This window comes from Taudactylus pleione, unplaced genomic scaffold (genome assembly GCF_031769625.1).
Source record: "Taudactylus pleione unplaced genomic scaffold, aTauple2 ptg000376l, whole genome shotgun sequence".
Taxonomy (NCBI): domain Eukaryota; kingdom Metazoa; phylum Chordata; class Amphibia; order Anura; family Myobatrachidae; genus Taudactylus; species Taudactylus pleione.
The window spans coordinates 4,204,599-4,231,415 of record NW_028284777.1 but is presented as its reverse complement, the minus strand read 5'-3'; the positions used below and the strand labels follow the sequence as shown (position 1 = coordinate 4,231,415).

The 26,817-nt window shown below is 42.0% G+C and overlaps 1 protein-coding gene across 4 annotated transcripts in view; it reads right to left on the bottom strand.

The window, feature by feature from the left end:
* The window catches only part of ARHGAP24 (Rho GTPase activating protein 24), a 664,176-nt gene that overhangs the window by 296,287 nt on the left and 341,072 nt on the right, over positions 1-26,817 (bottom strand). Inside the window, exon 1 of one of the 4 annotated variants that reach the window (XM_088445040.1) lies at positions 21,349-21,427. The exons of 2 other annotated variants lie outside the window; for them this stretch is intronic. In XM_088445040.1, the coding sequence (XP_088301166.1) occupies positions 21,349-21,409 (61 nt within the window). In that variant the 5' untranslated portion in view covers positions 21,410-21,427. Of the gene's footprint in view, positions 1-21,106; positions 21,164-21,348; positions 21,428-26,817 lie in introns of those variants that run through there. One more of the 4 variants, XM_088445046.1, reaches the window with a different exon arrangement.

Below are 26,817 nucleotides of genomic sequence, written 5' to 3'. Positions count from 1 at the left end.
GTTGAGGGGGCCACGAAGGAAGTTTGCCCTGTTTTTCCCCTGAACCTGATTGAGCCTGATTGATTGTACTACTCCAGTCAGTTCCTTCCTTCCTTCCTTCCTTCCTTCCTTCCTTCCTTCCTTCCTTCCTTCCTTCCTTCCTTCCTCCCTCCCTCCCTCCCTCTCTCCCTTCCTTCCTTCTTCCCTTCCTCCCTCCCTCCCTCCCATTCCCTTCTTTCACTCTCGAGTGCCATAGTGTTTTTGATTTAACCACCTTGTATTGTCTTGTTACAGGAGGATATTTGAACGTTAGTCCCATCTGGTTCATAGGTCACTCCTTTGTGTGTTGGGCATGTAGGTCTTTGATGGCTAGTGATCCTTCTTTGTTTGAGGCAATTTATGACAAAAGATGGTTAGGGGTGTGGAGTATGCTTTGGGAGGTTATTAGGCCACATCTGCATAGTCTTGCTGCATTGTTTGGATACCCGGGGGTTCTAGTTGTCCATTTGGGGGGGGAATGATCTTTCAACCATATTGTCTCTGACCCTGATATTCTCCATTCACATGATTTTGAGGCTTTTGTGCTCTCCTGGCCCTGGTTTTTGATAGTCTGGTCTACCATTACACCTAGGTGGAATGTAAATTCTTTTGTTTCATGGTGTTGGAGTTGGGTGGTTCGGTGGTTTATCGCCCACTCATTCATTATGCTGATGCCTACTTGTCCAGGTCCGATGGGGACAACCTCAATAAAGAGGGTCTATTTTTGTTAGACAGTTTCATTTGAGGTATGGTGGCCAACTCAGCCTCTGGTCAAATGCCATACATGCTGGGAAAGAATGACAGTCCTGAGGCCTTTTTGCTGAAATAGCATTTTGAGCTCCCATTCATACAAGGTGTAGGCTGACTTCCGTAATGGGGTCAGTGACATCAGATTTCTAACCTGGCCTTTAGTGCATTGGTATTGGAGTCCCAGATATTATGCCTGTTGAAGGTGTGGTCTCTGAGCAGCTGCCGTTCTTTCTGTTGCCACCGTATAGATTTAGTTATATTTTTATAAATATGACCAATTTAAAACTCAATACTGTTATCTCTGTATTTATTTTAGTTAAGTGTTAATTTAGAGTGTTTAAGATCTGCATTATGGTAACAATTTGGCATTTACCGGTAGGACGTTTATGCAATTTTACAAATACAGTATGGAACGGCAGCCACACAGTGGTAAAGCAAAGGTAAAACATGCTATATAGAATTGCCTATAGACGATAAATGGTACGGTGCAGTAGTGCATATTTACAGAATAAAAAGAGAAATTGGAAAAAAACATATCAAATAAGAAGAGTCAAGATACTTTGCAGTTAGACAACCAGAATAACATGCTTCCTAATGTTCATAATATAATAATGATAATCATGTGGCCTGTTATTTTTCAATCCACCACTTTTTCCACAAACTGACCCCTTGCAGACTTTGGCGGAACAGGTACAGTGGTTGCAGGGGGTACAGACACTTCGGGGGGCCCACACTGAGGTGGGATCATATGTGAGGAATCCGCACTCTGCGGAGGTCAGTGGCCAGTCACCAATGCCCAGAACAGACCATCAAAGGGGGACCCTGGAGGCTAGAGTCATCCTAACAAATATTGCTATGGGCCTTAGCGATGCACTGTACAGTTCTGCAGCTACTTAGAGATAAATACATTTACCATATTTTTCTATATTATAAACAATGATTGGTTCATCAACATGTCTAAAGCCGGGTATACACTAGACGACATATCATCCACATCAGCCAGTGTGTACCGGCTATGTCACTGACAAGGCATGCTTCCGCTCGTCATCAGCGACATCGTCTCTCAGACCTGCATGCAGGTCCAATGGGCGATATTGTCAGCGGGGGCCATGCTGACAAATGCAGCATGGCCTACGCCATCGCTCCCGGCATTGGCAAGTGTGTATGCACTTGCCGTTGCCGGGACCCCCACCGGGTCCCATCGCAAATGAGATCGTGCTGGGAACACATCGTTTAGTGTGTACCCAGCATAAGAATGCATTAATTGCTAGGAGTATATGTGAAACTGTCATTAATTATTCACTTTTATTTGTATCATGGTGTCTATCTTAAAAATCCCCTAATAGAAATAGTAATTGTTACAAGCCGCCATCGTGGCTTTCATGTGTTCCGACTGTCTCCCAGGTCACCAGGCAACGTGGACGCCAAACTGGGACAGCGCCTGCGGTTGCTGGGAGACCAAGACGACAAACGTCCGCAGGTACTGCTAGCACTGGTAGATAGAAGTGCAGCGTCCCAGCTGCAATCCATCAATCAATCTATGTACCTGCCTGTCATTGGTGAAGGTTCTCTTATTACTCTGTTTGGACTGGCACCACCTCGCCGTTTATAGTTTACTCCTATCGTGTGAACTCTGGTTCCTGTCGGTCCTGTTAGTGTTCCTGTCAGCCCGTTCTCTGTTGATATTGACTACCTGTTATGTCTAGCCTGTGTCTTTTTGCTGCTTCTCATCTCGAGTGAGGCCTCAGCTTGCAGCCCCGTCACATCAGCGGCAGTCTCCCCAGAGTGGCGAGTTCCATCTCAGGCCTCCTCTTGTCAGCGAATACCGTTCATGTCATCTTTTCCAGCGGCACCTGCCTTCAGTCTAATGACTTATACCACCAAAGTCGCACCTCGGCCCTCAAGGCCACATCCATACCATCAAGGTCGCACCTAGGTCCTCATGTCCGCATTCATATCATCAAGGTCGCACTTTGGCCCTCAAGGCCGCACTTTGGTCCTCAAAGGCTGCCCCTCAGCTCTTAGGGTCGCACCTTGGCTTTCAATGCCACACCCTGGCTCTCAAAGCCACACCCCAGCTCTCAAAGCTGCGACTCGGCTCTCACAGCTGCACTTCGGCTCTCAGAGCCGCACCTTGTCTCTCAAAGCCACATCTTTGCCCACAAGTTCGCATCATATCATCCAGGTCACATCTCAGCGACCAAATCTGCACAGAGATACCTATCCTGACTGGTGCCTGCCTGAATCCACCACCAGCTATCGCCAGTATAGCCGTGTAAGCCTCTACTGTTCCAATTGTAAGACCAGGTGGCAACCTAAGCACTGGTGAGTGTACTAGTTCTAAGGGAACAACGGAGTCTGTTATTGGCAGAAGACCTCGTCAGCGCGACTCTAGAGGTCTTACACAGTGACTTACTGGTGATTGTAACAGTAATTTGTATGGTCCTGAGATCCAGGCTGTATGATATTCCATTTGTCTGTTATGTGCTCACTGGGAAGCCTGTCCCGGCCTTTTGCTCACTGACTGTATGTACAGTATTACTATTTTAAAATGTATTCCCTGCAGCATAATTCGATTGACACTAAACTGCAAGTGACTCTTTAAGAGGAAAACAGAAATATATTTGTTTACTTAAAATGTTTTCCCGCAGTGTTTATGGCAGGAAACTCTCAGAAAGCGAAAGGGAAGTTTACAGGAATAGAGGTTTTTTTTCTGTGTTTTTTCAGTAAGTATCTGTAATCAATGTTAAGGTTGTCATTCCTCTCACTTTTATTCCTCACTCTAAGGAGTATATTTGCATAAGGATAAAAAGCACTATTGCTAGCAAAAACAAGTGTTTTTGCCAACGATATGACTTTTTGACTATGCAACTACTGTGTCCCTTTACCCTGACATTGTTTGGTGCACTGGAACATGGGTAAGAGACAGGGTGCCCGAGGAGCAGCCTTTCATACTACTCAGTACTTTATTTTATGTGTTATTTTCTGCCATCTATACTTATGGGCAGCAGCTGGTTGGCGCCAGAAACCCTACACCTGTCAGAATCCCGACCACCGGGGTCAAAGGTTAGGGTTAGACACTACGGGGATTGATAGGGTTAGGCACTAGAGGGGAGGGTTAGGTTTAGGGTGCGGGGAGGTTAGGTTTAGGCACTAGAGAGGGAGGTTAGGTTCAGGCACCGGGGGGGGAGGGTTAGGGTTAGGGTAGGGAGAGGGGGAGGGATACCTATTGACAGGACTCGGCTTTGGGATTTTGACCGCTGGAATCCCACGCGCCAGCTTCCCGTACCCATCACCTCATAGGCTATGAAGCTGCAGCACAGGTACTGTTTTCATGGATAAGTTCAAAGGCTATGGAACGGTAACTATCAATTACTTAAAAACCTCATATGAGAAATGACAGGCCACAATCAAGCAATAATTCAGCACATCTAACAATGGCAGCAGCAGTGAAAGTGTGAGATACATGTTTTTACTCATTCACTTACTTAAAATAGTTTAGCAAAAAAAAACAAAATATAAGCAGTCTACCTGAGGTCCTGGAATTGGACCTAGCTCTTTAACAGGGCTATGTTCTTTGGGCCTGATTCAGCACGGATCGCTATTGCGATCGCGGCTGCGTAATCACAAGCAATTTTAACTGCTTTCTCACACCCGTAATACCTCGCAAGTCCTGCAAACACCGCGTTAACATCGAGTAACATCACGCACAATTACATCAGCTCTGACCTGTCTCAGAAATTGCAAGTCTCGACACACGCGGTGAATGCACAAGCTGCGTATGCCGTTGCAAGGGCTAATTTATGCAACAGTGCTCAAACGGAACACGCCTGCATTTCTCCGACCATTCACTCGTCACCACACCCAAACGCTGATGTTCCATCACTCACTCTGCAATGGATTCCTATGTGCACCATCGTCCAATCTGCGTAGGCGGTTACAATTGCGATCCATGCTGAATCAGGCCCTTTGTCTTGTTATAAGTTGCACTGTCATACACATAGCTGTACCTAGACATTATTGCGCCATGACCACCCTGTCCTTAAGAATTCTTCTTTAATTTCACCTAACATATTTTTTTTTCTAGCAAAAGGCAGGAGAGGCTTTAGGTTGATCAAACGGTGGCCCTGGGTAGAGAAAGTTTGCAAGAAATGCAGCAGAGCTAGCTTGTGAGACTTCAAATAGTGGTCAGCAGCAGGTCACCTGGGAGCATAGCCGTACTGCACATCTGACACTTCTGGCAAATGCCAGAAGGGCCGATGGCCAGATGGGCTGGTACGATGGTAAACCATGGTCAAGTAGCTCTGCCTACCGGTGCTCTGCTCACTCCAGATACTCCAGAACCACAGAACCAGATAAATACCAATTATAAGGCCTCATGATAAAGGCACATATAAATTTTGTCAAATGTAAGGCCTCCTGATAAAGGCACATACATAAATGCATCCACATTGAGATACTGAAAGACGTGGGTGTGCGCGAGGCCAGGCCCTCTTGACTCACGGCACGCCCTCGTGAGACGTAACCACGCTCTTTTTGTGGCAAGGTCATGCCCCTTGTGCAGGTGCACACAGGGGGACTGCCTGGGCTGATCAGCAGCCCCAGTCCGTCCCTGCCTGAGAGGTATGGAACATGATTTCATTATGAGGTCACCTCAATTGAGGGCGCGATGGCGCAATGTGCCGGAATGCCAGCATCAGCACATGAAATTATCCTGAATTTTACAAACTGTCACATAATCACATATTTTTGTTTGCAGCCCCATAGGGTCCGAGAAGGAGAGGAGTCAGCGGAAGTCACCCAACTCCTACAGCCAGCAAGCAGTGTAATTAATTTCCATTCTGTGGCAGAAGCCCTCTCACCATAGCAGGTAAAGTGGGAGCGGAGCAAATACCGAGGTCAAGGCAGAGTTGAAGCTAGTCATTCTATTACCCAGGGCAAAGACTCAGTGACCGCCTCCCTATAGATAGTGGCCATCCTTGGCTTAGGGAAATACCCATTTTTAGCCCCATTACATTAAGGTGTTATCATATGGTGCATTTTTTTCTGTGGTTCTGGAGTATCTACAATTTTCGATGGAGCATGCAGGTTCAACTGCCTCAAAATTCAATGGGTAAGTATTGCTGTCTGTACTACACTGCCTCACCCATCACAGAGCATTGCAGTAAACACCATACTATACAGAGAGCATCAGTGATCGCCATATAATGCAGAGAACATTGCAGTGGCTGCCATATAATGCAAAGAATATTACGGTGATCACCATATAATGCAGAGAACATCACAGTAACTGCCATATTATACAGCTAACATTATAGTGACAGCCATATAATTCAGATAATATTACAGTTACCATCATATAATTCAGAGATCATAACTATAACCACAAGATAATGCAGAGAGCATTGCAGTGACTGCTATATATTGCAGAGAGCGTCGCAGTGACCAGTAAATAATGCAGAGAACATCACAGTGACCTCCATATAGGGTATAGCATTCACTGCCATATAATTCAGAGAGCATCGCAGTGATTGCCATATAATACAGAGAGCATTGCAGTAGGCGCTATATAATACAGAGAGCATTGCAGTGACCACCATATAATGCAGTGAACACTGCAGTGGCCCCCACATCATGCAGGGAACATCTCAGTAACCATCATATAATTCAGAGAGCATTGCACTGACCACCAAATAATGCAAAGAGCATCGCAGTGACTTCCATATTTATTTACCGTATATACTCGAGTATAAGCCGAGTTTTTCAGCACATTTTTTGTGCTGAAAAAGCACCCCCTCGGCTTATACTCGAGTGAAGTGTGTAGCGCTGACCGGACGGATTTCGGTCAGCGCTACACAGCACAAACACACAGCCGCCGGAGCCGGCAGCTGTGTGTTTGTTGTAATCAGCAGCCGATGAGAGTCTGTCAGACTCTCATCGGCTGCTGCTGCTCCCACTGTGGGAGCCATCTTCCGGCTCCCGCAGTGGGTAATGGGAGAGACGTCATGAGTAATGACGTCTCTCCCATGCAAAGCAGCTGGAGGAGCTGTTAGCGGCGGGACCAGGAGTGGGGGTTTCAGGTAAGTGATTTATTTTTTATTTTTATTACATCTCTCTCTACTGGGGGGGGACTACTGGGGGCACTACCGGGGGGGATTACTACAGGGGGCACTACCAGGGGGGGATTTCTATAGGGGGCAATAAAAGGGGGGATTACCACTGGGTGTACTACCAGGAGGGGATTACCACTGGGGCACTAAAAGGGGGGATTACCACTGGGGGAACTACCAGGGGGGGATTACTACTGGGGGCACTAAAAGGGGGGGATTACCACTGGGGGCACTACCAGGGGGGATTACTACTGGGGGCACAACCAGGTGGAATTACTACTGGGGGCACTACCAGCTGCTGCATTTCCCACCCTAGGCTTATACTCGAGTCAATAAGTTTTCCCAGTTTTTTGTGGTAAAAGTAGGTAACTCGGCTTATATTCAGGTCGACTTATACTCGAGTATATACAGTATTTATTTATTACCAGTTATTTATATAGCGCATACATTTTCCACAGCGCTTTACAGAGAATATTTGGCCATTCACATCAGTCCCTGCTCCAGTGGAGCTTACACTCTATATTCCCTATCACATGTGCACACACATACATACTAGGGTTAATTTGTGTTGGGAGCCAATTAACCTACCAGTATATTTTTGGAGTGTGGGAGGAAACCGAAGTAGCCGGAGGAAACCCACACAAGCACAGGGAGAATATACAATCTCCACACAGGTAGGGCCATGGTGGGAATCGAACACATGATCTCAGTGTTGTAAGGTAGTAATGCTAACCATAACACTGTCTGTGCTGCTCATATAATGCAGGGAACATTGCAATGACCACCATATAATAGAGACAGCATTGCAGTGACCACCATATAATGCAGGGAACATCGCAGTGACTGCCAGGGTTGTAACTAGCTATGGGCGACTAGTGCCATTGCACAGAGCACAGAGACTCTGTGGGTGGCACCGACCATCAGTGACCCACATATAACACAGATGATATGAATACACCCCTCACACACAATAATAATAATAATACCCCACACACATACATTAATACACCATCCCCAGCACAGACAGCATTGAACACCACCCCCAAGAAAAAAACAAAAACACCCTATCGCATTGCATAAGTATACCACCCCCTTCAAATATTATTTAAAAAATGTTCACAGCTCCACTGGCACTTACTGTACCTGCTCAGTAAGAGTATCTGTCTGGTCCATGTGGAGCTCCAGGGTACAGTAAAAGAATACAAAGGCATGATAGACTGGAGAAGGGGCTAAGACTCGGGGTGAGAGAGCATGGTCCTGGGCAGGGACAAGAGGGAATAGAGTAAAATAGTCAGACAGGGAAGGAGGGGGCGGGGCCTCATGGTGAGGGGATGGGACTTGGCTAGAGACAGGAGGGAGATTAGAATAGTCAGATAGAGTATGGGATAGGGCGGGGATTTAGGTGAGTGGGAGGGGTCTTTGCTATGGACAGGAGGGAGTAGATTAGAATAATCCAACAGGGTAGAGAAGGGGGTGGGGACTCAAGAAGAGGGGGCTGGTCTTGGCCACAGACAGGAGGGAGTAAAATCAGTAGAATGACTGAGTCAAAGTAGTGACAGACAGGGTAGAGAGGAAAGAAGGGGGCAGGGACTCGTGGTCTCATGCAAGGAGGGGAGGGATCACTTGCTGGACATAAGCAGTGCAGGCAGCCAGCTCAGCCTGTCTCAGACAGAAAAGAACCAGTGCAGGGGAGCGGACTCAGTGCTAGGTGTGCAGCCACAAGCTGCATGGATGTGACTGACAGGTGGGTAACTCAAGAGAATGCTGCCCAGTCTCATTATGATGGTGCTATAAACACATTTTGGAGAGACCGCAGAGGACTTTCCATCTGTTGCCCGGCCCTCAGTCATGTATGGGCAGTAGCCACTGCGGCCCTCACTGAGGTAACATTGTAAAAGCCCAGGGGGCATATGGCACCCTGCCCCCCGGCCCAGCCCATTCCTGCTTATTGGGCAATCCAGGAGGCCTGGTGTCTCAGGAATTGTGTTAAGGACCCTTTGAGGTTTGCCAAGAAACGCAACAGAAAAGGGAGATGTTCTACAGCCTGGTAAGTGGCTATACCTTAGGACAGCAGTTCCAAAACTTTTTTGACTCACGGCACCCTAGTGCACCAGCATTGTTTTCACGGCACCCCTAAGCCAAAAGTTTGTTTTTGAGAAATTCAGAAAAATATGTAGTGAAGTAGTACAGTGAAATAAATTGTGCTCCCCTGTCATCCTTAGGTTTGGTTATATAGTGCCATAGGGCTGGTGCATTTTTCAATGGTGTGACCAATCGTGGTGTGTAAGGATGCAGCAACTGGTATGATAGCGTGCATGGGCGCTAAAAGTGGGCGTCTCAGTCCTTGCACAATGAGCCGCATGTATGTATAGAAGGAAAGGAATTTGTAGGCCATTGGCATAAAATCGGCGAAAAATACATGCTTCTGTTTGCTTTGCAAGAGTTGGAACAGGTGAGTGCATGGTAGAGGAAAGTGAGCGAGTTAGTGGATGGAAAATTTAAAAAGTCTATAGGTGTGTGAAATAAATTGACCTGAAACATACTGGCCTTTTTTTTAACCACTTAACTGACTAATTTTTTTCCCAAAAACTGCTCTGAAATTGTCAGGTTTTTTTTATGACTTAATTAGATCAAGAACATCTTTTTAAAACTTTTCCAACACAATTTTATCAAATAAAATATTATTTTAAATACTGTATACCATAAAAATAGCAATTTGTATGGTACACTGTAGTGATGGTCATTGACAGCTGTACCATCAATGGCTGATGGGTTCTACCATAATTAGAAACCATCAATTGGTTGAGACCGCAGCCGCCGATGTTTCCTTAACATCGGTTGGGGGGTTGCCATCGTTGGTGCAGCAACACTGCCCGTCAGCGATGACAAAACCACTTGTCATAGACTGTCGATGGTTTGCAGTGTATACTGTATACTAGTATACCATCCCTAATCGGAGGCACCATATCGAACCTTGATCGATAAAGGACTGCCATAATATTATATATAAATACATATACACACACACACATATATATATTTACATATATATATATATATATATAAACACATATATATATATATAGCATATATATATATATATATACACACACAATTAAATGATACATATATATATATATATATATCTTACACAATCCACTGCAAGATCACTGTACCCACCAGTGATCGGGACAGAGGCAGAGTTTGAACAGGAGGGAGGGAGGGTGTATGGTGGCACACAGACGCAGAGGACTGGCAATTGCGCCAGGGGGAATACGGGAGGTGGCCGGGCACAAGGCAGCAGCCCTCAGCCAGAGAGGAGGAGCGGGAGGTGGACGCAGCAGTACAGTAGCTGCCGCGCCGAGATCAGGTGGTGAATCAGGGACATAAAAGCAGGCAGCCACGTCGGCTGCCCAGGAGGAACAGAAGGAGCCGCGGCTACTGCTTACAACCACTTCAGGGAGGAGGGTCACGCAGGCTGCAGGATCACTGCTGCCCAGTAATCGGGATGCTATGAAGCCTGCAGCCGTGCATGGAGATGGGTGCTGCCGGTTGCCCAATCACTGTGGCCAGCAGTTGAGGGGCAGCCACGGGTGCCTCTGATATAGGGGGCTGCGGGAAGATTAGCTTCCCGCAGCCACCTAGTGGATATTTCTGACTGGTCGCAGAAGATGCGACCATGTCAGGGAAAGTCCAACCTGGTGTGGTCGCATCTGATGCGACCATGCCAGGCAAGTGGTTAAAAAGTGTGTTTTGGGGTAATCGTTTTTAACTTACCTTATCTCAGAAGGAACATACAAAATGTAGGTAAGATAAATAATCTGGGACAAAGTGCATGATGGCAAGATCACATCATCAGACCTCAGATACGCAACTGGTTGCACTTAATGGAGAGTACACAATTATTATTGACGCAGGAGAGATAGGTAAAGGACCCTCATAGAGATCAATGCTTCAGGAATAACAGCTTCAGCTTTAATATAGTAAAAATGTAAGGGTCTTTTTATCAAATAATATTTATACGTGTTTTTGGCCAAATGTTAAGTATCCCATGTTTGCTGCTATCCCGCATTTCCAACAGGAGCTGCAGTCCACATAGGCTTCTATGCGGGTGTGTAGCTGTCAGACTTACCAAGCTCCGGAACCCTCTCCGGCAATGACCACCGAACAACCGTGGTCAGCAGACCGCACATGCACAGGAGTCCCGCTAATGCGGTGACGTAATGTAACTCTGAACACATCACTTGGACAGACTCCTTTCGGAGCCCCTGACCCAGTGCTGTATCCTGTGTTGCTGCCATCTACCCTGACTGTGGGAAGGTATTGCTCAAATAGGGGGAGCAGATAATTTACCCCTATATGCCTAAAACTGTGCCTTTCTGTAAAGGTTTTGGATGGTACGCGACCATTTTTTATTAATGTTGTTTTGAATAAATGTTTTATGGTTTTACACTATGTATTCTCCCCTCTTTTTGTCTTATATGGCCTTTTGATGCTGAGGGGTATTAGTGTGAAAAACCAAGTGGAGAAACCAGGTTGCTGACTCTAAAGAAAATAAGGATGTACAACAGTTGAACTATAAACAAGTGACTATTTTATGTCAATTGGACAACACTATATTTTTACTTTACTTGCACCTTTACTTGAGCGCTTTTAACGTTCTTTATTTTTGACCATACATACATCTGTGATTGGTGAATATCACATTGTTATTAGCTGCCAGGTGCAGCGTGGAGCGCGAACATCTATTTCTCTGTTTTACAGCCTGTGAATGATAATACAGTTGGGCGGTATAAAATGTGTTATTGCTGCGAATAGAGTCGATAACAAATTATAATTATTGTGTCTAAAACCCAATAATTGATAAATATGCGACTTAGATTTGCTAATTCTTATTCATACAATGGAGATAACATTTGTGAAGTTGATAAATGAATACAGTAAACATGAGTTGTATATGTGGTATCATTTTAGCACGGTCAGATTACACAGTATGATCGCTGCTACAATTACTTACAGGCAGTTTGAAAGAATTTGCTTTTTTAATTTATAGCAGCTCCACACATGGGAGAAATTATTGTATAGTGTACAAATTAAATTAGAGAGAGCATCATAGAGTTTACAGTCTTGTCTTTTATAGTACACAATGTTCTACATTATAATTATATGTATTTCTTGTTTGACAAAACAGTCATATAACTGAAAGAAAAAAGAGTCCATACGTGAGTAAAAAATTTTTGTGCTTAAGGGACTTTATGAGTTTTCATGGGAATAAATGTTGGTATTTTAGCCTTTCCTGTGTTTTTTTCTGGGAAAAATGCTAGTTCTTTGGCCTTTGACTTTCATTCATTTGCCATTATGCTAAATAGTTATCTATTTTCCAAGTTCTAAAACTGCTTTTGTATACTAGTGTTTAATTACTTTTTTCCCTTAAATTTCCAGGAACAGTCCTACATGAAAGACTTGTCTCTGGTAATGTTTGCCCCTGCAAATGTCCATATTTTTCAGTTTTTACCCTCTTAATCATTGTATGCTAGTAGAAGAATATTTAAAATTAAACAAAGTAGGTTAAAACATTAAAAAAATAAATAAAAAGTGGCATGCCTATATGTATCAATTTAGGCATGTATGATATATGTATCAATATTAGGCATGTAGGCCAAGATGCAAAGAACAGTGAAGGAAAAATATATAGACACGGGGGGTGGGAGGGGGGTGCAGATAATTGTATTTATTACAGTAGATTAAGGAGCAGATTCCTGATTTGAATAGGAAAAGATATAAGAAAAATTAACATCAAAGCAAGTTACAGTATGTAATATATACTTTATTTTTACCTTTCATAACAGGTGTAAAGCAGTATGTATAGACTACATTATATGTGAGTGAGATGCATTTATGCGACCCATAGTATGACTACACTCTATATACTTTCTGCAGGTCAATGAAAATCATTGGCCGATCACTTTATGTATGTGAAAAGGAAGCATATGGGGAATGGAGAAAACTTGACCAATTCACTAAGTGCACAAAGTTTCCACATACATTCAGCTCAGTCTATGGGGCTTATTTATGTATTTTTCTACAAAATGTCCCATCTTATCATCGCTATTGTAAGCAATAAGACATGAAGTAACAGGGCATTTTTATCACTGATATACCATTACAATGCATTGAATAAGAGGCTGTCCTAGGAATGACAGTTGGCTATTCAGATTTGTTTGCCACTTGCTTATGACATCGGTGAAAGAATGAACTTCCAGGTTCTGAACTAGTCTCTTTCATCCACATAGACAACCATTCGTCAGCACATGCACTCAGCCCTCCCTGTCAGAGAGGGACCTTACAATCCCTCTTCAGTAATGGTGTTGGGTATTGGAGACAAGTTTTGAAAAGTGAAGCTTTTTTGGAGCTTGATAAATTTCTCCAGATTGCAGTTCCCATGCACAACAAGAAAGCCACAATAAATATTGCACATTAGTCATTTATTAAAAAATCCCTGATAACTTAAATATGCGAATACAGCCATTTATGTTTTAAGGAGTTAAAAAGTTTCATGAATAGGACCCTATAGAAACTATCCTTCATCCTAGCAGTATGCTAACTTTCTGTTTTCTGGCCTATTATCTAATACCTACATTATCTCAAATGTCTGTCTATCCTATCCAGTAACAGATAAGCATTCTTGGCAGGATGAAAACCTGGGAGACTTCAACAGAAGCTGTCAGCATGGTTTGTCAATAAAATAAAATTGTGTTAATGAAAAATTGCTATTTGAAAGAGGTATAATAAAATACTACATAAATCCCTTCTGACCACTATTCAATACAGAGCGCAGTCTAATGTCCAATGTCAAATACAGAGAACATTCTAATGACCTATATTAAAATACAGAGAACATTCTAATGATCTATTTAAAATAAAGAGAGCATTCTAACGAACAATATGAAAAAACAGAGAGCATTTTAGAGACACTTATACAATGCACACCATAATCTGCAATCCTCTTTCCAATACAGCGCCCAAATCTTGTAATTAAACAAGTAAATATACAACATTTCTGGTACAATGCATTCCCCAGGTCACAGGAATATATACAGTTTCATACCTCTCTGCATTGAAGGTCTGGCAACGGGACAGTGTGGCTGCTGCACACTGTAGGTATGACTATGCCTTCATGGACATTATTAAACAAAGAAATAATGTTATGCCACATGCTGAGGAGACACCTGCATCCACGGTGTGAGGGTATACAACAACTCCTAGCTCCCCTACAAATAGTAATGAATGCCAGTATCAACACCCTCACACATTGGGACTGTCCCTCCAATGCAGTATGGTCAAGAGGTGTACATTTCAGACATAAAATCCTTCAGGCTATGCAATGCAAACCATCATTCTCTGATAGCTATTCATTCAAACCTCATGGTTATGCAGGACAAACCCCAAATCTTTTGGAGAAGGAATGAGTTTCTAGTAATAAAGTCAAACTCTTCCAGAAAATGTACACAAACTTGCATTCAAATCTAGAAAAAGGAGAATATTTAACAAACAATATTTGACATTTCTCTCTTCCTTATCAGAGTTCTTGCAATAAGCACATCTATGTGTTACTACAGTAAGTAATGATTAGTTATGAATGTATAAACTGACCAAATCCTGTACTCTGAAGGTGTCAGTTTTGACATTTTACTAGTCAACTGGCTCAATAGCAATGTAATGTTTTAGTACAGTACTAATTCAATATTATGGAGAATTTTTAATTTTTTTTACAAATAGTAGATTTGTTGTTAATTCATTGATAAAATGATATTCATGTGAATAAATTACTTTGTACTGAATAAAGCAAACATTTCTCCAGGGTTTTCTACAGTAATACTTAATGTAAAAAAACAAAACCTTTAATAGATTTAATAAATTTAACACAGATTACCGCAAAGGGAAATTAAGTAGGAAGAACGAGAACAGAATATCCGATAACAGGTGATGACATAGGTCCATATGTGAAAGGTTGTGCAGGCTAAATAATTATACAGTATAATCCCCTGGAGAAGTAGTGAAATTAGCACTATAGCAGATTCCCCAAAGACCTCTATATGACATACTCAATTACTAACACAAGCATGTGGAATACAGCTCACAGAATCAGGGCCGGATTAAAGGGGGGGCGACAGGGGCGATTGTCCCTGGGCCCCCACACCTGAAGGGCCCCCACACCCAGCCATCGGGGTTAAAGTGATACGACTTCCGGCTCAGGCAGTGAACTATGGGAGAGACGTCATGCGTCTCTCCCATAGTGCAGAGGAGCAGCGCCAGCTGAGCGGATCAGAAGGCAGCGGGAGCGGGGCTTAAGGTAAGTATGATTTTTTTTTCTCTTTAGCGCATGCAGCTTTTCCACTGCTGGGGGGGACATTACTCTGGGGGGAGGGGGGAGGCATTACTACTGGTGCCACTACCACAGAGGGCATTACTACTGGTGCCACTACCACAGGGGGCACAACTACAGGGGTATTACTACTGGGGGTATTTATACAGGGGGCATTACTATTGGGAAAACTACTACTGGGGGTATAACTACAGGGGGCATTGCATAGGGAGCACTGCATAAAGGGCAACACTCCTGGGGGCACTACTACTTGGTGCACTGCATAAAGGGCACGCAATAGGGGCCCCCACATGTTTGTTGCCCAGGGGCCCCCACAGACCTTAATCCGGCCCTGCACAGCATACATGTAATATTGTAAATATACACAACAGAGCATAAATATTGTGAATATACTAAAGCTCTAAAATCATCTCTCAGTACTTTAGTATTAATAATACTGTCATCCCTAACAAGGACATTTCTATCACAGTCCTTTTCTGACCTCATTTACTAACGATCCTAATAATGATCCTATGATCATGATAGTGGTGATAGTGGGCCAATTGCCTAGATTTTAATACAATATCACAGCATTAGTTCCCGGCTTTCAATTGTTGTTTGCGGTCTATGATCAGATTCCCTATATTTTGCTAACTAAACTGCCTTATTTCTGTCTGGTCTCCCCTTTGAGTTAGCCAGAAGTATATACTACTGGTCTGTCTGTGTAAATTCTAATACTTTAATAAATTGGCACAATAAATTCCACATGCTGCTGGCATGTGAGCATGAAAGAAAGGCAATACTAAAATATAATTTACCATTGTTATCATTTTTCTTTTTTTGTACATGGCCCAAAAAAAAACCTGTAAAAAAAAACTTGTATAGATTTATTGCTTGTGACAAAGTTTTCATTTTACTGTTTTTTAACAGCATTATTGGCAATGTTATCCAAGTGCGCTTGGGCACCATCATATTTTATTACATTCCTGTTGAACTGCAAAACAATAAATTGCAGAGCTGTCAGCAGCATCTCTATATTCTTTACAGAACAATACAACAGGAACGTCTTATTGTGATAAAAACTGTCTAATAGCGCTGAGATCAAAGCTGATGTAAAGGACTAGAAATACTTTTATAGGCATTTCCCATAAATGTAGAAACACAGAAGTATTTGATTTTGGCTTATTACTGATATTTTCTAAAATCAGACAAGCCAAGGAATATGACACACTGAGTTTATTTTCTAGCATTTCCCACCAGTCAGATACATGGGCAATGTTAGGATATAGTTTTATCTCTGTATTACTTACTAGGCTAATAGAGTCCCAGGTAATGTCATTATACAGTAGAATGGGAGGTTGGAGTGATTTCAAGATATTTTCAGTTCTATTTGCATCACCATTTTAATATTGTATTCAATATGTGGCCCTCAAGCTGTTGCGGAACTACATATCCTAGCATGCCTTTCCACAGTTTTGCTATTAGGGCATGCGAAAACTGTGGCAGGGCATGCTGGGATGTGTAGTTGCACATCAGCTGGCGGGATGCATTTACAATACCCCTGTTGTAGATCATACTTGCCTACTCTCCTAGAATGTCTGGGCAACCCCTGAATTTTGGAAAGTTTTCCCACCCTCCTGGAGAGTAGACATTGGCGTATCAATAAAGGGTGCAGCGTGTGCAGTGCACATGGGCCCCTGTGTCCAGCGGGGCCCACACTGCACACCCTAAAGTACACCCATAACTATACTTACCTCTCAGGAGCAAAGGAGTAGCATGTAACCATGGCGCCCGGAGAAAGTGCATGTCATAGCTCTCCCATCCCTGTACTGAACTGTGCCAGTGGGGTATGGCCAGCCTGCAGGGGAATACTGAAGTGAAAGGAAAAACAGCAAATAGTGGCAGTATCACGCTGGGCGTTGAGGTCCCATTGGGGGAATAGAATGCAATGGTAATACACTATCTGACATTAAGGGGTAGCTCCTTTGGCACTGCTTTATTTATGTATAGCACCTAGGATCTGACTTTTATCTCCTTTGAATCATTATTATTAGTTAATAGAGAAGATTGTATTATATATTCTGATCAATTAAATTGACAGAATAAATGTGCTAGAGTAAAATTCCACAGGGTGCACAGCTTATTACTGCACTTACTGCCCCAAGCAACTTTCACTGGAATGGGAACACATATGGGAAGCTCCCTTCTCAACTATGCTCCTACTTCACTAATATACATTGCACCTATATTAATGTGAGTACTATTAATCATGTTCTGTCTACCACCATTATTATTATTTCTGGTCTCCTAATATTTTTTAAAAGACCTTTCAAATAACACTTTGTGGTCATGCCTGGGACACCTCCATTACTTTACATAGCAATACAGTGATTTTGTTTAATCTAATACCTTACAATTGTCATTTAGGATTTTACCTCAAATGTGTCACTTTTAAGTCCATTGAAGCACAATGAATGAATGAGGAGAGAAGGAGGGAGGGGATCAAAGAGGAGAGGGGAGAGGAAAGTGCCGATCAGAGAGGGGAGGTGACAGAGGCCAATAAGAAAGGAGAGGGGGGGTAACAGAAGCCAATAAGAAAGGAGTGGACAAGGGCAAAGAGCTGATCATATGGTAGATAGGGGAGGGAATGAAAGAGGTGAGAAGTGAATGTAATGAATCTGGCAAGAAAGGGGAGGTGACAGAACATGATCACAGAGGAGGGTGGGCTGGAGGGGAGGTAATCTGGGCAGTTTTAGGGAACATGAAATGTAGAAACGGATCTCAGATCAGTAACTTATTTAGGATATAGAGCAAACAAACTGAGATAAAACTAACAGACGGCCGTCACACTGTGCAGCGCCCCATGAATTCCGGAACCCTGGATGGCGCCCTCTGTCAATTTTGGTGCCCGGAGCTCATGCTCCACTGGAACCACCCTCGCTACACCCCTGCTCAGGAGTCCGCGTCAGCCAACACTGCATAACAGCAGAATTCACTGGGAAAAATGGTGCAGCATGCGCAATAGATATGTCTCTGGGAACGTGGCATGGGCGCCATGTTCCTGGAGACATGCAGTGGCACAAAGTCAGAGTCTACTGCATTGCCAAAATGTAGAGGGCCCACACGGAGCCAGCACACAAGCTCTCTCCTCTCTTAAACTGCCTCTGGGTGTAGACCAAGCTCCCGCATCCCACCGAATTCACCAGTAAGGTGAGTAGTCTTGGGACAGTGAATCACATAATCTTGGCTCTGCACTCAATTTTACACAATGAGATTCACAGTGCCATGCTCCATGCTACTTCTTCCTCCAGGATCTCTAGTGGGGGGAGGATTTCAAAGTAGACTATATTGTGTAATTTGTTCCATAAAACTGACCCTCACATGTTGCAATTGCTTTCTCTCTCTACATATTGAATTACTTTCCAGCAGGCACTGTAATTTTCCCTATACTGAGAGGCTTATGAGCTCTTATACAGTATAGTATGCTGTGCATCACCTGTACTCGGTGTGTAAGGTGAAAACATTAGGTCAATTAGTGCCCAAACTGAATGCTCTTTAAGAAATGCACTTTCTCAATAAATAGTTACACAATTATATCTATTGTACACGATGGAAGCTAACGATCGGTGTAGCACATTAGAAAACTTCACTATCAATATTCCACAGTACAGACAACGTACCCATTTTTAATAAACAATGTGTCACCAATGGATCACGCTCAACATTGTTTCATGAAGAAATAGACTTTTAGACACAACAACACTTAAATATGACAACTGTCCAAATCTACCCAGAGGAAATAATTCTCACAATGTCATATGTCATATAATGTCAAAATCTACCTTAAAAGCATGAATGAAAAAGTGTCAGCATGGTTTATTTTGGATGTGACTCAGAATACACAGAGGAAATAGGATGTACAAAACAAAACTCTTTGCTCATATGAGCTAGCTGACAGACAATTTAAATATAGTAGGCCCCTGAGATTGGTTATTTTAAGTCTAGCCACAGCTGCCAATCCATCATGTGTGTGCGAAGCGCCTTTGGGTGATGGTGTATACAGTTGCATTCTGGTTTCAGGACCATTCTCCTCCGAAGGGCCCCGGTGGTTTTTTTCTGGTAGTATTGAAGATATTGATACAAAGAAGTTTTGATTGTGCAAGAAAAAGTGGGGCCTAAGCTGAGTGAGCGAGCGTCCTGCCTCAGTTTGTGTGACTGGACGCTTTCAAAATCCTAGTCCAACTGAGCATAGGCAAACATGGGGGGGTGTTTTCTGGTTGCCTGGAAACCCCCCTCCCAAGTCCACATCGTATCTACAATAGAAATTGTAATATAATAGAATTTTACTAGTGCTGCATGTTCTTCTCAGGATCACAAATTAAATAATTAGCACCACCTGTGGATCTTTTAACATGTGACAGCCAGTAATAAATACTCCTGTGCACCAACTAGGAGAACTGGAAAACATGCACTGTTAGGGGTGCACTGCTATAGACCATTAATAGGTTTAATTATTAATACTGTATAATAATACACTATCCAGTGCATCCCAATATGTACATATATGTCCAGGGCAGTTCCCGTGCTCTGGAATGGTGCTCACATTTAACATAAAAACATTGAGCTCGGGCATGTTGGCCATACATTTAATGGCTTACTGTGATCGCTGGTCCTGTATATGTTGGAATTATGATATACAATACACTTTGTATTACGCATATTAAATCTGGATAATTGCTAATTATACCCTCTTCATGGACTGGCCACACTCACTCTAAAATCAAGCATTTGGAAACCCCCCTCTAGAAATCCTGCTTTTGCCACTGACCCTTCAAGACTGCCAGACAGGGAACCCCAGTCTACTACTGTGCACTCTTGGCAAAGATGTTGTTCCTCAGTTACACTCTGCTACTGTAAGCCCTCATCATTCTGTATGTAGGTGTCTTGTTGCCACCAGTCTGGGCTGTGCAGGGCAGAATTTAATATTAAATGCAGGAGATTTAGTTGCACATGTATAATTTAATAGTGACATAAACAGCCATCCTTCTGCTGGTGGTTATGTATCTATGTCCAGCAACCAACATGACCCCTGCAGTAAGGTACTTTATACTTGTGTTGAGATTATCTAGAATAAACTTCAATTTATAATTTAAAGTTGTTTTATTTATAAAATACATTTTAGTGTTCTATAACTTTACATTTACTGTTCAACTAAAAATAAAACCATAATACTAATGTAGAAATATTAAAAATAACAAGAACAGCACTACTATTAGAAATAATAATATACTGTACATGGAAGTAACACACTTCAGGGCTGAATTTTTGTTTGGTAGTGTTGATGACCCCATCCCATGAGCAGTCTTATATTTGCGCATTATAATACATGTCACCAGACACACTTACTGTAGTTTCACTGCTAGAGCAAAAATAAAATTTGTATCAATCCAAGCAACGTTCGGCCGAGCCTAGTGTACTGTTTTTGTTTTGCCTTGTTTCTTATACTGGAACTGTGGAGCATAACATGTATGCCATTTCATATTGCATATTCCATTGTATGAATCTAACAAAGAACAGATATATGTTCATGTACTGACAACTGCTGGCACTCTAGTGTAGCCACCTGACTTTGGTCACATTTTCAGAAAATCAAAAAGTCATATGAATGAAATCAGTGCATAAACTAGTTATGTTACAGTTCACCTAAGCATACTGTACTGTAAAGGCTTACTATTCACTAACAGACAGTCATGTTACGGTTCCACAAATGGGGCTTAACACACTTGTTATATACATTAACACTTGACAATATAAAAGAACAAAACTATGCATATAAATAGACTGTCTATTACATATGACTTACATGCATTCAGCTGAGGAGAGTGTTACAGAGATATCCTCATTTCCAGTTAGATGAAAAGCAAACTGAATAATAATGTGTAAAGAGCAGGATGATAACATACAATGAGAGACTGCAGATGGCAGTGTTGTTGTGTATTTCATCAGCTAGCCATTTACGTATCAATGTCAGCAGGCGGAAAAATACTAATACATTTTTTTTTAAATAAGTTATCTTACAGGATAGCAAAACTTTCCTTTGCTTACTGTTTAAGATGTAGCAGCGTCCAGCTAATAATGCTAGCAGAGGAGGTGGTGCCAATATCATGTTAATGCTCACAGGGAATGTTTCTCTATTCATCTGTTAGTTTTCCGGAAGCAAGGCTGTCTTCATTCCACAGTATGGAAAACACATGTCGTCTGGAGTTTACAGCTGTAACTTCAGCCACTTTGCACCGGGGTGGTGCAGTCACTCACTCACTCTATGTCAGCAATCTCCCGTCTGTTTTATCTGCATTTACTATTAGGGCCTACCACTGATACTGGAAAATAGGGATCTGTGAAAATGTTTAACTCAAGTACGTAAAATCAATATCACCTATTATTTTACAACTACTTTAATGGCAAAAAATAAAATCTCTTCAATGAACACAATAAAAAAAACACTAACTTCAAGTGAGAAGGTAATAAAATGACATATTAAGTATTCATACAGAAGCAGTCAATGAATTTTAGAGCAGATTATAATGCATATGAATGTGAGTGAGTAAAGTTTTATTACTTCGGGGCAGCAAAGTTAACCACCCTTCAAGTAGTTTGGATTTCTTAAAATTGCCTAACTGCAAAGCTGTATAAATTTAATGAAAGAAAAAAAAAAAGTCCACGGAATCTAAACAATAATTACAATTTCTGTGAAAGGCTTGCTAATAATGTATTAAATAAATGTGCTTAAAACTTTCACTTGCTAATTAGAATAGAAGACATTTGTGATAAAAAAAAAGAAGGGGGAGAATCCTATGTACAGCTGACTTACTGTCTTGAAGTCTACTCAAGGAAATAAGATCAATGAGTGGTTGAAACACGTCGGAGTATTATCCTTAGGTGCTGCTATCCAGAACCTGATCCTAGGAAACTACTGCTCAGTATAGGTCACGTCAATACCCCTATATGTGTGAGATTGTGCCTTTCATAAAAGGTCCTTGATGGTACGCGGCCATTGTTACTGTGCTTGTTATTGCATTAATAAATGTTATGGATTTACACTATATTTTGTTCCCCAAACCTTGTCTTTCATATATTGATTCGGCAATTATGTTGACAATGAGGGGCTATAGTGTTGAAATAAAACCTATATTGTTGGAGGAACCAGATTATTAGACATTTAAGGTAAGAGTTTAGAAAATGTGAGAGTTCCCTCACACTTTTTAAACTCGGTCAATCTAATACAGTCCGAGAACAAAGCAGCAGAGCAAACTCGCATGTTTTTCAGACTCCAAAAACTCTCACGATTTAAAAAATCCAGAAGTTTTCCCATTTTGAAGATAAAACTCAACCAATGTGAGAATTTACTGCTAAACTCTCACATTTTCTAAACTCTCACCCTATTACATTTGGCCCTTAGTACTGCTTGGCAGAAGTTTACAAGACTAGGATTTCAAATGAGGAACATCTATTCTACAGAACAGTGACTATATTATATTTGTTCTATTTGACTTTTCAAAAGTGACTGTGAAATCAACTATTTATTTTATTTTTACTTGTTTTTTTATCAGACTGTATCTAAAAAGAGTGCTTGAAACTATATTATTGTTGTAAGATATATTTATTTATCTTCACTAATATGTATATATTTCCTACAAAAGGCCCTCAATGTATTGCTACATGTGGCTGCAGTTTTAATGAGATATGGTTTATTCACTCTAGATGCATAAAATAAATGTGCAGTTACATTACACCCATATATATTAGCAACCTATTGAATATTGAAGTTGCCTATGATAGAGTGCAATGGTGAAATAAACGATCAGCACAAATCACATACCTACTATACTGGAACGTGTGGGAGACTCCCGAATACAGGATGGCTGTCCTGAACGCCCGGAAATGTAGTCTCCCGAAGAACCTCTACTGCGGCCTTCCTGGTGATTTGATTTGTGCTGAATTGCATAATTGCTTTACAATCCTGGCTGTCCCCTCCTCCTGGGGACAACCAGGATGATAGCAAGCATGGCAAAACTTGGCAAATGTATTGCTCCCTGTGGTGTGACAAAGTAATGTGGTGACCTATGTGCATTTTTGAGTCACATTGTACCCTTATGGTTACCTCTCTACTTTACTTTTTACATTGCACAATCACTCCAACAACATTTCTTGGTGATTCAATCCAAAACTGCAATTAGGGTGTCTCAGCAATTATGTCAAATGTATTTTATTTTACTATTGGTTCATTTTATGAGTTTTATTTGCCAGTTTTGAAATATGTACAGACACTAAAGAGACTGGAGCAGACCACTCTCAGCTGTATTTCGATGGATAGAGCAAAATGTTAGGCAAGATTCCACCAGGATCATTCATTGGTATCAAGGACAATAGTATGTTCTTTTGTACTGCCTCGGCAATGCCAAATGGCAGCAGATGGTGCCTTCTTCACAGGCCCTGCATTCACAACGCTAAACTTGGCAAACTGTAAAGATCACTCTCCTTGGGTAATGTTCTTGACAAATTTAATGACACCACTACTGTAGCCACTCTTCTTTGCATCATATGCCTGTTAATAAGTTCACATGTGGTTGTGTGGGATCCTTTACTTGTTGTAACGCAAGACTTTCCTGCACCGTGAGGAATTTTGCTGCTCTGCTCTGCCAAGAACTTCATACCGGTCCCACTTTTAAGTACTTAAATAAAGTATGAAATTCTATCAACAATTGTGGACAAAAAGTTAGCTCCAGATATAATGAAAAGTACAGTAAGCGCAGCTGATAAAAACAGAGTTGAAAGTTAAACTGATTATATATCCTCTGCATGAGAATAGTGTCTGTCTGCCTGCCAGCTGTACGTCTGCTATGCCTGGTATATGCAGCAACGCTCATCATTAGTTCTGAGCCTGTAATGATTGTGGAAGGCAGTGACAGCTTACTATACACAGTGTGATACAAGGTGCACTGATAACACCAAACAGAAGCTGAATACCATAATGAATATACAGATGTAGCCACGCTCATCTATGCCGTGATGCAAGCGCATCGCGGTATGGATGGAGCGACTACTGTGCCCTTGTCTATGGCATGCACGTGCATATGCACAAGCATTCCATAGACGTCAATGGGAGTACGCCGGCAGCGCCTAGCCGCGGCCCGGCGAGAGAACATCCTCTAGGCCACGATGCATGACACTGTGCGTGCACATCGCGGGAAGGATGAAGACTACTCCGTCTGTATTGTCTGTTAATATACTCTAGTTATCTTTCCCAAACTACATACAGACAGTAAGGGGTATATTTACTAAAGTGCAGGTTTTTAGAAGTGGAGTTGTTGGCCATAGCAACCAATCAGATTTTAGCTATTATCTTCTAGAAGGCGTTAGATAAATGATAAGTAGAATCTGATTGGTTGCTATGGGTAACAACTCAATTTCTATAAACCCGCAATTTAGTAAATATACCACTAAGATATTTAAGAATCAGGTTTTTTGTTATTTTTTATTTCATCGAACTGTGATTGGACAATGTTGTTTGGTAATGTCTAACATATAAGAGCAACAAGGTATAAAGCTATACTGTATATATATGATGCATTATTCCATGTTTCATCTCAAATCTTCCTTTAGTTTACAGTGAATCAGTATTCTGTCTGTGTTACTGATGATACATGTATGACATTCTTGTAGCAGTGACGTCAGTGGAATGTATGTTCATATTCATGCACATTTCAGAGGTCAACACTATTTAAGGCTCTCTGAGTCTTAAAAAGTGTTGTCCACTGAAAAGCATCAGGCTTCCAGGAAAGGGTGCTTGTAATGCCCAGTTTTGCATACACTCACTAGAAATATATCAGTAAAGAATGTACTAATGTATCTAGGCTTGTTAAAAAAAACTCACAAAGCAAATTAATATTGTTACATTCAAGAATGACAATTACAAAATCACAAAACGGATTCACAGTTTGGCTGATGAAAAACTCACTGATGAATTTACCAGTTTAGTGTAAAGATGTCCAAACAGAGAGAGACCAATATGGCGCTTGACAAACAGCAGCTGTTCAAGGAGAGTGTATCTCCTATTAAAGAAATGCACAAATACAAGGGGAAGAACAGCGCTAATGCGTGTCAGTGGCTACACAATAAAGACTAATTAAAAATGCGGCATGGTGGAAAAATAGACAAATTTAATAAACATTAAGAGGTACTAATAAATCATTTAAAAATGATTTCATATCTGTAAGGTCATCAGTAAGTGACAAATGGGTATTTGGTATGACAATAACCATATAGTAAATGCATTTATTATATCTAGTAATACTGAACCCAGAGTCCAAAGGTATTCTGTGTGGAATGAGCTCACACCTTTTATGCTCCTGAGGAAGGTGTGGGCTCATTCCACACAGAATGTGTTGAGCCTATAATTGGAATTTGGGACAACTTCTTCATTTGCTTCCAGACTAGTCAATACAGGTGGAGGACCTCTATTACTACCATCATCAATACCGTCAACTGGATATCTCAGACGAGGATGTCTTGCTAACTAATGTCTATACAGATCATCCCTAATACCAAATGGGTAATTTCTCTCCACTTACTGGATTAACTCATTTCTATTGGTGTACACAGTTCAAGTCCATACCTTGGGACTCAATATTACTGTATATAATATATGCATTGATTGGAATGGGATTGAAATACCAGCAGCTTCCTGACAGGAGGAGATCCCAACGCCGGCTGGTAAGTATCCTAACCCTCCCCTCTCCCCCCCAACCCTAACCCTCCCTTAGTGGTGCCTAACCCTAAAACTCCTGGGGTGGTGCCTAAACCTAAGTCCCCCCAGGGGTGCCTAAACCTAACCCCCTCTTCCCGCTCCCTAACCCCCCCAAGGTGTGCCTAGCCCTAACATCCCCCCAGTGGTGCCTAAACCTAACCCCCCTTTCCTTTCCCTACCCTAACCCTCCCCGGGGGTCGCATAATCCTAAATCCCCCCGGGGGTGCCTAAACCTAACCCTCCGCCCCGCGGCTATCTTCGAAGACGCCATGTATTTACCTCATTCGGGATGCCGTCTGTCAGGATTCCAGCATCGGGATTAAGATAGGCGTCGGTATTTCGATGCCTATCTTAAATCCCGTGTTGGGCTTGAACTGTAGGCATTTAGACCACCGGCATCTCATTCGGCGGTCTAATAATTACATCCCGCATTCACTATATGGTTACTGTCAAACCAAGTACCCATTTGTCCATTACTGATGACCTTTGGTTGTTTTTAATTTTTTTAATACATATTTGAAATTCTTTTTTTATATGAGCTACTAGTATGTCTTAATGTTTATTACATTTGTCTATTTTTCCACCAAGCTGCATTTTTAATTAGTCCTTATTGTGTACCTATTGACACAGACTAGCGTTGTTCCTCCCCTTGTATTAATGTAATAATGGTGTTCAACATATAAAACACATCAATATGTTGTGCAGACAGGTTGGGTATGGGAGGCCCAGCAGACGGGATGCCAGCCATCAAAAGACCGACAGCGGAA